The sequence below is a fragment of the Morone saxatilis genome, unplaced genomic scaffold (assembly GCF_004916995.1).
Source record: "Morone saxatilis isolate NCDOM2014 unplaced genomic scaffold, NCSU_SB_2.0 Contig22, whole genome shotgun sequence".
Taxonomy (NCBI): domain Eukaryota; kingdom Metazoa; phylum Chordata; class Actinopteri; family Moronidae; genus Morone; species Morone saxatilis.
The window spans coordinates 19,635,665-19,651,191 of record NW_023339785.1 but is presented as its reverse complement, the minus strand read 5'-3'; the positions used below and the strand labels follow the sequence as shown (position 1 = coordinate 19,651,191).

The 15,527-nt window shown below is 41.0% G+C and overlaps 2 protein-coding genes across 2 annotated transcripts in view; both read left to right on the top strand.

Moving 5' to 3' along the window:
• The window catches only part of med7 (mediator complex subunit 7), a 2,040-nt gene extending 656 nt beyond the window's left edge, over positions 1 to 1,384 (top strand). The window contains exon 2 of the mRNA XM_035669875.1: positions 400 to 1,384. Coding sequence (XP_035525768.1) covers positions 409 to 1,173 — 765 coding nt within the window. The 5' untranslated portion in view covers positions 400 to 408 and the 3' untranslated portion in view covers positions 1,174 to 1,384. The remainder of the gene's footprint in view (positions 1 to 399) is intronic.
• Positions 1,385 to 2,339: 955 nt separating this feature from the next.
• lonrf1 (LON peptidase N-terminal domain and ring finger 1) lies at positions 2,340 to 13,019 on the top strand. Its single transcript, XM_035669674.1, has 12 exons — positions 2,340 to 3,185; positions 4,978 to 5,096; positions 5,783 to 5,905; positions 6,625 to 6,813; positions 6,915 to 7,041; positions 7,235 to 7,310; positions 7,550 to 7,664; positions 8,174 to 8,295; positions 8,421 to 8,579; positions 9,388 to 9,550; positions 9,665 to 9,814; positions 10,317 to 13,019. Exons 1-12 carry the CDS (start codon positions 2,888 to 2,890, stop codon positions 10,464 to 10,466), a joined length of 1,791 nt encoding a protein of 596 aa, XP_035525567.1. The 5' UTR covers positions 2,340 to 2,887; the 3' UTR covers positions 10,467 to 13,019.
• The last annotated feature ends 2,508 nt before the right edge of the window (positions 13,020 to 15,527 follow it).

Genomic DNA, 15,527 nt, shown 5'->3' with positions numbered 1-15,527 from the left:
ATTATTTTTTTTATTTTTACATCAAAAATATAAAAAATATCAGCATAAAGTTAGACCAAACCCCACAACAATAAAAGGTGAAATACTCTAAAAATGTAGGCGTGACTAAAAACAAGTGTTACACAAGTGCGCACACGTTGTGTAACACTTGTTTGCTTTTAGCCATGTAACACTTTGAATACAGCATTTATGTATGAAGAGATTTCCGCCTTTATGTGACTGATTCTCACACTTCTGTTACTACTGTCCTCACTTGCACGCTAACGTAAAAACTACAGATGAAACCTTGTGTGCTGTTTTAAAGTTTTGCACGAGTTGTAACTTATTTCTTGCTTTAAAACGGAAGAACTTGAGTTGCATTGCTTGCTAAGTTAAAACATTTCTTTGTCGCTGTTTCAGCTCGGCATCATGGGTGAACCACAGCAGGTCAGTGCTCTGCCTCCTCCGCCTATGCAGTACATCAAAGAGTACACGGATGAAAACATTCGCAAGGGTCTGGCTCCTAAGCCACCTCCGCCCATCAGAGACAGCTACATGATGTTTGGCAACCAGTTCCAGTGTGACGACCTCATCATCCGGCCTCTGGAGAGCCAAGGCATTGAGCGGCTCCATCCGATGCAGTTTGACCACAAGCGGGAGCTCAAGAAGCTCAACATGTCCATTCTCGTGAACTTTCTGGACTTGCTGGACATCCTTATCAAGAGCCCTGGCAGTATAAAGCGTGAAGAGAAGCTGGAGGACCTAAAGCTTCTGTTTGTTCATTTGCACCACCTGATAAATGAATATAGGCCACACCAAGCCAGGGAGACGCTGAGGGTGATGATGGAGGTGCAGAAGAGACAGAGGCTGGAGACAGCTGAGAGGTTCCAGAAGCATCTGGAGAGGGTGGTGGAGATGATCCAGGGGTGCCTTGCCTCCTTACCTGATGACTTGCCACAGATGGAGGGTCCAGATGGTGCTGGTGATGGTACAAGGAGCGCGTCAGCAGTCGCTAGTGTCGGTTGCTCCTCTGGCCAGGCGCCCAGGCTGAAAACTGAACCAATGGATGTAGAGGAAGCCGGTGCCAGCTGTATGGCAGCAGGCCACCAGGACAAACGCGTCCTTACTTCAAAGAGGGACAAAATATGGGACAAAGATGCTGCCATGTGCAGTATTATTGATGACATTGCTTAATATTTCTGTTGAGTGGTTATGTTTCCTAAAGTGTTTGTATGTTGTACTTAGAGTAAGTCGTTGCTGTGTTCACTGGGCCTGAAGTCATTTCTGGTGTCGAATGGTGTTTTATTTAAAAGCTATCCTGTAGATATATTAATTTTCTGTCAAGATATTTGAAGAATGTAAATCACTTTTTGCAATAAAAGCAATAAAGAACCCTTTCAACTGCTGTGGTGGTGCAATTTTGTCACAATAACACAATGGTGTTTGTTAAACCATCACTGTTTTGAGGGAAACTGCAGCAAATCACACTGTCTAATCTGGTGAGAGTGGTCACAGAAAGGTTAGTATGTATAATCCAGTGAAATATTTTTGGAGTCTAGTTCTTTTGTACAAGTGCGTTTCTTGAGTCCCTTTTTATTTTTATTTTTTAAAGAGTAGAAATAACGTTTGGGGTTAAATTAACAAAAGTTGTTAAAAAACTGTCGGTTGTGTAACAGGTGCTTGTGTTTCTTTATGTACATGCTATATAAAGCTATGTGGTGCAGCAGGCCATAGTGGTGATAATGTGAATCTAATAAGTGCTGCAGCCTCCAGGCCAGAAAGACCTCTGTGAGACAGGATCCACTTGTATAACACATGTAGAGATTTTGTTGCATCACCGATGAGCTCTGCAGCACTGTCCTGCCATGCCTAAAACAACAGGTTTTGTTCAGAACAATAACAGCAACGTTGGGCTCCTGTGCACTTTGCACCCTCACAGACACTCGTTCACTCCTTTTAGCACTACAAAACACACTCTTTACATCTACCCGACTTAGTTTTATGCTATGTAAGTAAAAACTGAGGATGACCATAACTGGGTCATGATCCTGCCCCCCCCCCCGCCTGTCAGTATTATGCTCTGCTGGGATTCCCCACACTGTGGCAAGGTAATATCCACTCCCTTCACCTTTAAGTGGAATTATTATTATTCCCAGGGACGAGTCGCACGAAGCTTTCAACTCATTTCCCCTCCCGGTGTTTTAATTAAACCCAATAATAAAAACTAAGTCATTTTGTCGCAGGAATCGTGTTATGAAACTCTGCATCCTTGGGTTTCACAACAGGGCGGAAAGCCATTCTGGCGTCCAATGGGATCGCATGCTGCTGCGTCACGTGGTCTTTATTTATGTAACGTAATGGTGTTACATAGTAACCCAGCTGAGCTTTGTGGCGGTGGAGACGTCGCTACAGGGGTTAAAACTGGACACGGACTTCTCCAAAGAAAGAATATTAATGTGCACATACTTCGCTGCGGTTCGTGGTGCCGAGCGTGGAGTTTGGAGCGGCGGGAAGAGCGTCGCATTCAGCTCTTTTAATTGTTTTATTCAACCTGCTTGAAAAGGGAAAACGTCATGTGTCCCAAACCAAAGACTAAGTTAGGGCTAAGAATTGATAATGTCAATGGATACACGTTTTTAATACGAAAGGAACATTTGTGAGGTGAGCCTTTAGGGGGGTTGCATTAGCTTAGAAGCTTAGCCTGATAGAAACCGGTCGGGTTTGAGCAGATGTGACCAACGAGGAGGGGGGGGGGACACATTTACTGTACCGCCAGCTGTCTGTGTGTTATCTAAATGGTCCATGCAATACCACTGCACAGAAAAAAGCCTGTCCGCCCTTTGACGACAAACAAAAAGCCTAATTTCTTCCAGTGGGACGTTGTTTCTGGTGACACAACCCGTTCACCATGGACCTGCTGGACTGTCCGCTCTGTCTCTTCCTGATGTGCGAGCCGGTGACCATGTCGTGCGGTCACACATTCTGCCGGAGATGCGTGGGGGGCTACCTCCAGTCCAAATGCCCGTCGTGCAAAGAGAGGTTAAAACAAAGAGAGGTGAAAAGCATGAAGAACAATGTGTTGCTCATCGGTGTCATTGAAAAGTGCTGCCCCGACGAGACAAGGATGAAGTGCCATTTACTGGAGAAGCTCAAAGCCAACGAGTTCACCGAAGCTTTACGCATCGCCAATGAGGGGCTAGACTTAGGTAAGGGGGACAACTGCAGACGCAGCACAGAAGTTTGTCTGGTGTGTGCTTGGGTTCAGTGACGCCTGCAGGTCTGCTTGTGTTTAGAAGAAGGAGAAAAAAGAAACACGGTTGCTTAAGACGACATTTCAGTAAGGAGACAGACGGCTCACAGTTTTCTGGCTGCTCTCCCACTGATGGTGCCTGATGGTGCGTCCCGTTCTGCTCTTCAGGACAGTCATAATGTGCACAGCAGTGAGACACAGGAGGTGTAATGACAGAAAGATACATTATATCCACTGTCTGAGGCTGTTCATGACCTGAATGTACAACTGGGTCAGTAAACAGTCTCCAGATGTGTGCATATGGAACCATTTAGGCCAGAACAAAAAAAAAAACACTTAAACTAATGTTGTGTGCAGCATAAGAAAGATGCACTGGGTAAAGTTAACCTGCTTTAGTCTGGTTCGATATTCCCCCTTCTGTATTCCAGTCACACACAGTATAGGAGGCAGTAATAGCTGTTTTTAACAGCAGGTACTGGACACAGCCTGCGACAGTTGTCCTGTTTTCAGTGCAGGCTTTTTGCCGATTTCTGCTGCAAGTCACCGATGGAAAAGTAGGGTATGGTTAAGAGGATGTGGTGTCTTTGATTACTAGAAACACTCATGCAAACAGATCTACTACTTTATCTGTACAGTAACTGGTCCTCTGCACTTGCCTTTCTATGCGCAATTGACCTTATTTTCTACATGCAGCAGTGAGGAAGTAAAAGGGACTTCTGCCCTAGATGAGTTTATTTAGGCAGTGGGCGTCCTTGGGATCGTAGGAGTGTTTGTGCTAAAGTGAATCAGTGTGCCGTTGAATTACCTTACATGTTAGCAATCTCTGCCAATCCAATTAAATACTGCTGCTTCCCTAGCCCTCCTAGCTCTTGTGTAATGATCTCCCGGCAGTTTTTCTTTTCGATTGGAGGTTTGAGGTTGTGCCATAACAGCTTAATTTCTCGTTTCATAATGCGGGCACTGTCAGACACTGCGTCTGAAATTAAGGCCTTTACACTGTTCATAAACGTGACTTGACTGGAGCAATAGCTTAAGTAATAGTGACTAGTTGAGCCTTGGATTCACACATGCACAGCACACGTACGCACAGTTGAACATCAACAGAAAGCATAGTTTGTTTTTTAAATAATCTTTGTTTTAGTTTCAGTTTAGTTCGTTCTTATGTATGTTACCAGTGTTAGAATGGGAAAGCATTTCGCACATACGATTCACAGTGTTAACTTTGAGAGTTTTAAATAGTCTGTATACAAATCTGCTTCACTGAAGAGAAACAAAGTCAATTCTGTTTTGGTTAGGGGATGCACCAACATGCAGTTTTTCTCTCCTTATACCTAAACTCCCTATTAACTGATATTTTGTACCAAAGCAATACCTTGTTTTAGGCTTGTGCAAAATTTAACTACGTTGCTCTAGAAAGCTTCTAAAAATTGCATTTTACAATGACCGTGATTAAGAAAGAGCATTAATTGCGGATCTGTCACGTCTTGCCTGATGCGCAATCTGTTTAATAAGGCCAGTATCAAACCAGAATCAGTTTTAGGACCTCCTTCGTGTTCCACAGCAAGCAGAACCAGTTGTTATGCAGGCAGTTCCATGCTTGTCATTACATGTTAAATGTTTGTATGTAGAAAGTTGTGTAAATAGAGTCTATAAGCATTAAGTCACAGCTCATTAACGGTTATGCAATTCTACAAGAACTGTTATTTTTAAATTATATTATCCGACATTTTTTTTTCTTTCATCCTCAGCCCCAGATGATCAGAGTTTAAAGGTGTACAGAGCTGAAGCTAACTGGGGAATGATGCGTTTCTCTGATGCTCTGATTGACCTCGACCGCCTCTGCTGCCTTCGTCCCAACTGGACTGAGGTGAGAGACGTGTAGAATGTTGATAGCGTTGGCAAGAGACATGATGTCCTGCTTTTATTGTGTCTTTTCCCGCACGGTGTGAACACATCTGTTGAATTTATTCAATTTAAAGCTTCCAGTTCCCACCAGTTCACCTCTGTGCAAGTGTCTGCTGAGTTTAACCCAGCATGCACTCCAGTGGTTGGTTTTATAACCGACATATAACGGTACATACGTAACCACAAAGAGAAGCTGCTGTTGTTTTTATCTGTCGTTTTGTATTTTACCTTAGTGTGCAAAGCTTGACCCCCTTAGAGCGATTTTCTCTGCTTTTATTGATGTTATGTCATTCACAAAGTTATGCAAACAGCTACTTATGTCATAATGTAATTTAATGACTCGCCCACTGCAACAGCAGAAATACCCACTGTATATAATCATTTAGATCGTTGCAATATATTTTTAGAGATGTGTTATATCGCTTACAATTACAATCTGACTGCTACTAAGCATCTAGCTGCCAGAGCTGCACTATGCAACTGTCAGTGCAAAAGGAGGTAAAAGTGTTACTATATCATAATTCTGATACACTTTTTGATCAAGTTGCATAGTTATTTTTTTCCCGTTCTCTGCATTGTGATGCTTTAGATATGTCATTCAATGGCGCAGGCAAGCGATGTGCTGATTTCACTTTTCTCTTTGTCCAGGGCTTCTTTCGTAAAGGGAATGTACTGCTGGAAATGGGTCAGCAGACAGAATCCCTCATCCAGTTCCACCGTTGCCTAAATCTACAAGCTGACTTTGTTCCTGCAAAGAGCCAGATCAAGAAGGTTTGTTCAGCTTAAGTAACAAGTTTACTTCAAAGACCTGTAGACGCACAGCTGCAGGGTACACACTTTATTGTAAACAGACTGGCACACAACACATACAGTACACATCTTTGAGGTGATCAGTTAACCTAGTTCCATAAATGAAGAGTTGATTAAAACATTAGGAATGTCTGATTTTCCATTATAGGTCACATCATGGTTTGAATGATTAGGCATGATTGTCTGCTCAGATTAAAGATTGTTTCCAGCATGTGTGGGTGCAATTTAGAGTTATTATTACTGTTTTTTTTATTTTGTATTATTTGATTTGCTCTAATTTTTGTTTTTCTTAGTTTAGTTTTAGATTGCGATGGCTTTTGATGATTTGAATTTATTCTTCCCACTTAGAGTGAATTGTATTATTTAATTATTATTGTTATTATTATCTTTACAGTAGTAGTAGTACCATGTGTGGTGGTAGTAATAGTAGAAGTGCTGCTACCTCTTAACTTCTTAAAAGTAATTCAATCAATATATCTTTGATTTTAAATATGTGTTTACGTATTTATATGCAAAAGTTATCCAATGTATCCATCCACATTTAACTTAATATTTTATTTCCAATTTCAATGGCTTTTTATCACTATTTCCATTCGATTTAAGTTGACAGCACTGGTAACACATTTACCTTAAGACCTCTATGTGACTCATTTATATCATGACATGGATTCAAATGGCAGATCCTGGAGGCAGAGGGCGTGGCAGTGCCGGACGAGGTGCCCTGCATCTTGCAAGTCGTGTCCGAATACCTGAAAGAGCCTTGCCCCATTACCAGCCTGAGTGGCTCCCAAGGGCCAACTCACCCTGAGGCCCTCAAACATCCACATGGGGATGAGGGAGAGGGAATTGGGAGGAGAGAGGCACACCAGGTGAGCTCTACACCGGAGGAAAATGTTTACTGTACATATTTGCGCTTTGTTTGTGGGAGTTTTTTTTAAATGTAAATCCCAACTGATAAAACTGTCTTTAGGGCTCCAAGGTGACACATGACTCAGGCACTGAGTGCTGCCTCAGCCTCTGCCAAGCTGTTTCCTTCCTCCCTGCTGCTGAAGAGGACGAGGAGATGATGATGAGGAAAGAAGATGGGCATGGCAGGGGTATGCACACACACATCTTCATCATCATTGTCCTCATCATTAATCATATTATCACTGTCACTACAAACAGCTTTAACATAGCACCCACTAGATGGTTTGAAATTGCATAATGATACTAACTTATTTAAAAGCTTAAAAGTGATTTTTTTGTGTGTTTGTTTTGTCTCCTTTTTTGTCTCTCTTTCTCTTTTAGGTGAGAGTAGTCACCGCAGAGAGAAGATTCTGGGTGTTCTCACTGTGTCAGACTTCGAGTGCCCTCTCTGCATTAGGTCAGTGTACTGGAGTACTCACTCAAATCAATAATGCATTGCTGCCTGTACCTTGTCTGCTGTAGAGTCATATAACAGGCTGATTCTAATCTCACTCTCTCTCTGGTTAATATTTAGCACACATGCAGCATGTACACAAACATTCAGATGACATCCAGCTACTGTACAAATAGAATGAATATCCTTCCTCAGGTAGGCTGTTTTGACTAAAGCTTATATCTCCTTTCTGTCCTCTGAAGGTTGTTTTTTGAGCCAGTCACAACCCCCTGTGGTCACACCTTCTGTAAAAACTGCATAGAAAGAAGTCTTGACCATAACCTCCGCTGCCCACTCTGCAAACAGCCACTACAAGAGGTAACCACATACAGACACCTTCATACATCTGTTTTAAGCCTAAAAGAAAAAAAGTTGCTAGATCCGGTTTTTAACACAGAAATGTCTCAATTTTAAAGTTGTTCATTTTTAATGCGCTGTTATTGCCACCACATTGTGGTAATAACACAACATTTAGTTAAGGCAGGGTGAGTTGCATCACTCCTCTGCTTTAGCTTTGTGACAGTTACAGGTCAAAAGAACTCTCTGGTTCCTCATTCCTAAGTTTTGCTTGTGATAAATTTGTTTTATTACCAGCTGTGTGTATGCAATAATAAAATACTAAATTAATAAAACATTTATTTTATATCAACAAATGCAATGAGTACAAAGTACACATGTGAATGGTTTTTGCCCTTTATTTTTATACACTGACTTGTTGGATTGTAACATTTTTGGAATATTAATGCTGTTGTGTACAATTGCTTATATCCATCATAATGTTGCTATTATAGCTGATCGTTCTCATGTTTCTATGTTTCTCTTCCCAGTACTTTAAAAACAGGAAGTACAACCCCACAGTTCTGCTTCACGACATCATGACCCGACTTTTCCCCTCACAGCTGGCTGAGAGGAAACAGGTCCATGATGCTGAGATGGCTGAACTGTCCAAGTAGGCACCTACCTCACAAAATCTACACTTGGATTTAATTTCAGCAACTCAAATTTCCAATTCTTACAATTCTCTCCCTTATTTATTTTTTATCTTTTTCTTCTTCTTTGTCTCTTCCTTCTTAGTCTCACTAAGGACATCCCTATATTCGTTTGCACGGTGGCCTACCCTGGAGTGCCCTGCCCTCTGCACATTTTTGAGCCTCGGTATCGGCTGATGATGCGTCGCTGCATGGAAACTGGCACCAAGAAATTTGGCATGTGCAGCTATGAGCATGGGAAGGGGTATGCAGTATCTTTTAATTATCCTAAAGCAACCTGTTTATTTCAAAATATTGGATTTGGTCAATAATAATGTGCTAACTTTAGTGGCATTAAAATATAATCAGTTTTGAAGGTGAGGTTAAGGCCACTGTACATTTACACAGGTGTTTACAGTTATTTTGACCTGACTGGCCAGGCATGGAGAGACCGTGTTTGACATTTTCCTAACTGTGAAGCTCACAGCAGGCTAGGTGGAGCCTGATGGGATGCAAGACGAGTAGGCAGCACAGCGGGCAAAGTTTAAATCATTCATATGTGACCCTGAGTGGGTTGGAAAAAGCATCATGGACACCAATCTGTTGCAAGATCTGTTGTACATTTTCATCCCTTTTCAACTTATTATTGATATTAGTATGTACCCAGTATCTAGTATCTAAAATAATATTAAAATATGGAAATAATGTGCAAAATTATGTTAAAATGAAACATTTAGTTTGTGCGGCTCATTAAATTCAGTATGCAAGTTTATAAACCTTTTGTCTACGTCTGCCTCATTTACAACCTTGCAGTGGACCTCCCTTTTAAAAATGTTTTATTAAAACCTGTGAGATTACCTTACACTACATAAATGGCAATGACAAGACACTTTGCTAAGCTTAAACCAAGATCAGATAGTTCATGTGAAAAGTGTGTGAAATTAGACACAAATTCTTTGTACTTGTATTCTTTCAAAATGAGGATATGTTTATGATCCCTGGAAAATGTAATGTATGAAAAATTCCTTTTTGTTAAATTCAAAACTCTTGTGGTTTTGCTTCATGTGCCTCAGGTTTGCAGACTACGGCTGCATGTTGGATATCCTCAGTCTGGAGCTGTTGCCAGATGGACGGTCCTATGTGGACACAGTAGGTGGCAGCAGATTCAGGGTGCTTAAGAGAGGTCAGAGAGATGGCTACCACACTGCTGACATAGAGTACCTGGAGGACCTGAAGGTCAGGGTTGCACAGATCACAGACTGTAGCAAAATAGCAAAAGCAAAATATTACAAATGGACAACTTGATCTTCTATCTCTCTCTAAACCTTTTATGCATCCTTTCTATCCCAGGTTGATGGTAGTGAGTTGGAGCTTTTGCACCATCTCCATGACAGTGTGTACCAGCAGGCTCAGGACTGGTACCAGCGCCTTGGCAGCCGCATTCGCGAGCAGATCAACAGACAGTACGGCACCATGCCAGATAAAGAGGAAAACATTCAGGTTGGGGCATTAGCAAAACACATTTCCAGATTCTCAAACTTTATAGCAACACATTTCTCTTGCTGTGTCCACTGAATCAATGAGCATTTGTTTATAGTTTTTATGAATGTCAGATAGTAGCCAGTCACGTTGTCTGCCACTGAAATTATGTTTCCCTCCTGACCATGGTGATGTTAAAAACAGGAACCACCGCTTTTGCAAGTGTCTCCTAACTTAAAGGTTAATGCATCCCCAAATTTTCACACTAGGTTCACACTATTTACTCACACTAGTTTCACACTATTTAGCATGTTTTAGTCCACACAACTTGTATACTAAACTTTGCTACATTATTTTGTTATGCTTTCTTGTGCTTTTTCCATGCACCGTTCTTCTGCTATTTTCACTATGGAACAAAAGACACTGTAGAAATCCCAAACATTGCTGAATGCTTGATAAATTGGTAGCAGTACTGTCATTTGAAAACAAGGTTATATGTTTCTATTCTAATCCTTTCCCCAAGGCCTCATCCAACGGTCCGTCCTGGTGCTGGTGGCTGCTCTCTGTCCTCCAGCTGGACCCTGCCTATCAAACCACTGTCCTCTCCCTGACCTCACTCAAAGACCGTTTGGGACATCTCCGCCTCGTCCTTGAGTACTTCTCTCAGAGCTAAACCCCACAGCACAGTGGTATTGTGGCCACAACCAGCTCAGAGTCAAATATTGCACGCACACACAAATGGAGTAAAATCAAAGAATGCACTCACATGAAAGACATCTTAGGTTGGTGCTGGGTTTCGGGCTCTTTAAATTGTGAAGGGACTGTCTTTAAAGTCACAGTTCAAGGCCAAATCATCTGATCAATTGCAGAAAGGTAGTGATTCTATTGCTAACCCCAGTGCAGTCATACAGATTTGGGTTTTTGCTTCTTGAGTTTGCATATGTCTATCTTTCTTACCACCATTTTCTTTCCTGGTTCTTTCAGAGTAAAGTTTCAGAATACACACTGCACTTGCTGCAACAGGAAGAACAACAGGGTTAACCAAAGACGATTTTTATTTAGGTCCATCAAAAGTGTTCTTTGTGGTTAAACTACATCAGTTAATTTTCCTAATAATGTTGCTGAAAATAGGCACTAGGTGTCACTGTTTTTTCTCCAGTTCTTATAAACATGACAAACATGCAACAGCATTAACCAAGCCAGTACAGTAAACTGTACTGTCATGAGTTGCCTATTCAAATCAGACTCTGCATTAATGTAAGTAGGTTTGAAGTCAGAATAAACAGTAATAGCACACACAATTTTCCTGAGGAATTTTCTTCAGGACTATGCACATCAGAGGATTAAAGTTCATGTGCCGAAGGTAATCATTTTGAATATTCTGAGTCATTTGGATATAGCTGAAGGGCATTGCTTGTAATGCTTAAATTTCAGTCGCATTTATTGGCCTTAGCAGCCAATGGCTACGGCTCATTTTATACTATTAAATACTCTTAAAATATCCCTATTTAGTATTAGTAAATACTGCAATAATACTTTGTAGTGTCACATTAAATGGCAGCAGTTGGAGGATCTATTTTTTTTTTTTAATGAATGAAAGCTGCTCTCTCTGGATGCTGTTTGTTATCACCTGGTGGGAAAAAGTCTTCTGTGAAATCATGACAATGAGGAGATGCTGTCTGTGAATGGGAGACGGAGGCAGTACCAGCTTTGTATTACAGTATGAACCTGTGTAATGTGTACTGAGTCATATTTGTCTGTTGCCATCTTCATCAGTTGATTGTTTGTTTTTGTGTGTGTGGTCAGCTCCCTCGAGGTGCAGTCCCAGGCGACAGTGCAACATCTATTGCACAGGGATAACTGTAAAACAATAGTTAGGGTCTGACTAGGGCTAAGTCCCCCTGTGGTACCTGTGTGTAGGCCTTATCACCTACTTCTTGTCCTGACTTAGTCTCCCTGTCTGTCTAGCCCTTCTACCACCAGTCATGGTGCCTTTGAGTGCCTGGGCCAGCTCACAAGGAGACCTTCAAGTCTTAGAGGCTGAACACCACATAAAGGATGGACAGTGTGATTTTTGCCATTGATCTTTATTGATATAGTGCTACATTCCATGGAATGTTGAAGCTGCAATGTTATGTATAGTTAATTAACTAACAAATACGGGCTTAACTGGGTGAAACAAAGGAGATTTTTTTTCTTTTCTACTTTGATAAATGTGCCATAGATATTTCTATGTTCTGTGTGTTGTGGGAATAGTTTGCTAAATAGCCACTGTGTTTATATTTGTCTGCATCATGGAATCTTCAGTTAGTTTTCAACCCTCATGCCTTTTGTATGGTGGACAGTGGACAACCATCGTTGTATGGCCAACATATCACTTTAAACAGTGAGAATTAGTCCAGGTATTGATACAGTTTGAACAATACAGAACAGTAGCCCTGCTGTGTGATATTGTAGGTATAGCTTAGAATAAAAGGGGCAATCATAAGTCTTGATACGCACAAAAGGATAAACCAATGGAGAGAAGGATACTGGGGCAGCATTGGTTACCGAGTAACAGGCACTGAACTCTGACCTGGCAACTTACACTTTACTTGAGGGCAAGAAACACCGTTTTCACCATTTCTTTAAATGCGTTAGTCAACCTCAGTTCATATACTGAAGTTTTATTAAAGCCATCTGGGATTCAGATTGGAGACTTGAATGTGCCAGTTTTTACAACATGTCTTCAAAGGTAGTAGTGTTGATTTCAGTGAAAGATTACAGCATCATAAAGGTCACTTTCTTGCTACCAGACATCATTAAAGCTCACTCAAAACAAAAAGGGACTGAGATTCTCATAGAATCTTTAAATAACCTGACTCTTGGTGGTAAAAACACAGTCTGTGGTTGCCCAGGTGAATTTCACTCCCCTGTCCGACTTCTTATCAGAGAAGACCAATATTATTGCACAGTTGAATCATTTTGTATGTTTGTTTGTTTTCAGATGTTGCAGCTGCAATATCTTACACGAGTTTCTCTCTTTTTCAAATCATGCATTTTTCTGTCACTTTTATTACTTAAAGATGCCTCCTTTCATTAAAGAATATGGTGATGTATGCTGCATACAGCAATCTCTGATATGGGTTTACTCTATTTAAAACAAAACCTAATCTCTGCATCAATGTGTGATTTACTTCATAATCCAATGCTAAATGTATTTGAAAAATAAATTATTGCACCTCCACATTTTGCCTATAATCTTTTAGTAGGTTCAACTTTGGTGCGGCTAATGCATTGCAGCAGTCACGAAAAGCTCTTGCCCCTTCATACCCTGGCTGATATCCATTAGCCATACTTGCAGATCAGTACCAGAAAATGTCCTCCAACACAGTTAAAACAATTTGCACTGAATCCACATTGTCTCTTACACAGAACACTGAGCATAATAAGTGACCCGTTCTTGGCAGCGAATCCCTGTGAGAACAAGTCTTACACTTGTGTACTTGGGAAAGGCTGTGAAAAGCAGCATGGTGGTGTGTTCTTGCTTGCAGGAAATGATGGCTGATGTGGTTTGATGGTCAGTGGTCTGTGGGCTGTATAACTAGAGACATGCATTGCTATTGTGTAGACTGTGCTGAAGTACCTCAATGTTAAAAACAAGTACATTTAAACCCACTGACACTAAAGCAATTTCTCTCTGAGTAATTTGTAGTCATTCCCCCTCCTCTGAGCCAAGAGCAGTAAATTATCTTGATCTGATTATTGTTTATTTGCTTGCCCCTCTGGATTACTTTTTAAATGTTATTATAAATAAAGCTTTACAAAGCAAATTCTGCATTATCCTCATTTAATGTGCCTGTTTTTTGTCTGGAGTGATTTGAATGTTATACGACCAATTTTTTGGTCATTAAGGTGACATTACAAGCCAAATGAAAGTGGCGGGACCTATTGCAATTCGCAGCATGACAGAAATTGGTAGAGAGGAGGGGTGATTTTAGTGAAACGTGCCTCACATACTGATAGCAAGACACTTTGGCATGGACAGAGTTATAATTACTGGGAGAACTGTGAAGTGCTGCAGCTGCAGCAGAGTGAAACGAGTCTTGGGTTTGCCCTTGTGGTTAGAAATTAAAATAAGAATAGAGAGGGTGGATATTTCCTGTGAATGTCCAACTAGATGACATGTTACATTAGCTGCCAAAACTTTGAATGTACAGCCACAGAGATGGATTATATCAAAGTTACCTATTTTGTTAATGTTCGTTATGTTCTGTCATTGGCCACATATATGCAGTATTATTTTTCTGATGTTTAGTTATTGAGATTTAAACAGTTAGTATGTTTTATGCAATCCAGACCGAGAAAGCCACAGCAAAGTGTCATCCTCACTACAGCACAATCACAAAATGTGAACAAACAGTTCATACAGGAAAACAATAAACTACAAACACATGCTATGGACAAACTTTCCACCAGGGGGCAGTCTGTAGCTGTGGATAGATTGTGGAGTGTCACACAAATGGAACCATACTTCCTAAACAAGAAGAAATCACATAAGAGCATGTTTATTTCATTTCAGAAAGGCTAAAAATGAGCATGTTAGTGTCACAAATAGGGTCAAAAGTAAGATTTTGGCTGGTAGGGAGAACCAATCATATGAATCAAGCTGGAAGGAAATGGTTATTTCCCATGCAGCTGAAAAGAACATAAATTAGTTAAAGTAAAAGAGGATGTGTGAGTGTAGGTGTGCATGCGGTGAAACACACTCCTCTATGCACGAGAAGGGAAAAAAGAGCGTAGCAGAAGTGAGGCACGTTTCCTGCCAACGTCCTCTGCATAGGAAGCAGGCAGATGAAAAGAGGTTTCACTGGCTTCAGCGGGGTTCTGTAATGCAGCTCAGCGTCTACATCAAAGCCCATTACATTTGAAGAATGCCACAGCTTTTCTGTACTAAATTGATCCATCGGCTTGCGCTGACTCCCTGCTTGTGTATGACTGAGTAAGGATGACAGGCGTTTTGTAGGAGTTATCGCAAGGGGGGAACCGGCTGTGGTTGTGTGTGTGTGTGTGTGTGTTTGTATGTGTGTGTTCTTGTATTTGTGCTGCTAGGAGGACCAAGTTTCCTCACAGGGATAGAAAGATGAAGAAAATCCCTCGCAGAGAGGATATGTTGGCTAGTTTAGAGTTTTAGGTTTTGGATTAAAGTTGGAATTTATGTTAGGTAAGGGTCAAGGTGAGGAGTGCAACACAGAGAATTAAGATGAGTGCCTCAGTCCTGAAAAGCACATTAATACAAATTAGTCTGTGCATGTGTGTGAATCTTTAATAATTATCCTTCATAATTATGGTACAATTCACCAGGGCCTTCACTAAAATAGACTATTCTGGTCTCTCTGCAATATAGAACGACAGTACGAGAGCATCAGAGGATGAATGCAGCTCTGTTGTCATAGGAACAAAACCCAGCCTGGCAAAACTCAATGTCAAGAGCAGGATTATCAATTAGGGAAATTGAGAAACTTTGTCTTTGAAGTGAAAGGCATTTTGTTTACCTTACAACAGCATGAAAGACAACACACAGGGAGCTAATTCCCACAGATATAAGTGTGGTGAATTGAAGCAGAGTGAAGGGGAGAGGATGATAGTGTGAAAGAGCTCAAGTTTCCAAATATGTGTGTGTGTGTGTGTGTGTGTGTGTGTGTGTGTGCGTGTGTGTGTGTGTGTTTTCTGCAGTGCTCAATGGCCCTCTTCT

What these genes read in the sequence shown, in the direction of transcription:
- lonrf1 (XM_035669674.1), top strand. Translation starts at nt 2,888, where the DNA reads ATGGACCTGCTGGACTGTCCGCTCTGTCTCTTCCTGATGTGCGAGCCG. An exon ending in AGAAGATGGGCATGGCAGGG is followed by an intron (nt 7,042 to 7,234) that starts GTATGCACACAC and finishes TTTCTCTTTTAG; the next exon opens with GTGAGAGTAGTCACCGCAGA. An exon ending in AGTACCTGGAGGACCTGAAG is followed by an intron (nt 9,551 to 9,664) that starts GTCAGGGTTGCA and finishes TTTCTATCCCAG; the next exon opens with GTTGATGGTAGTGAGTTGGA.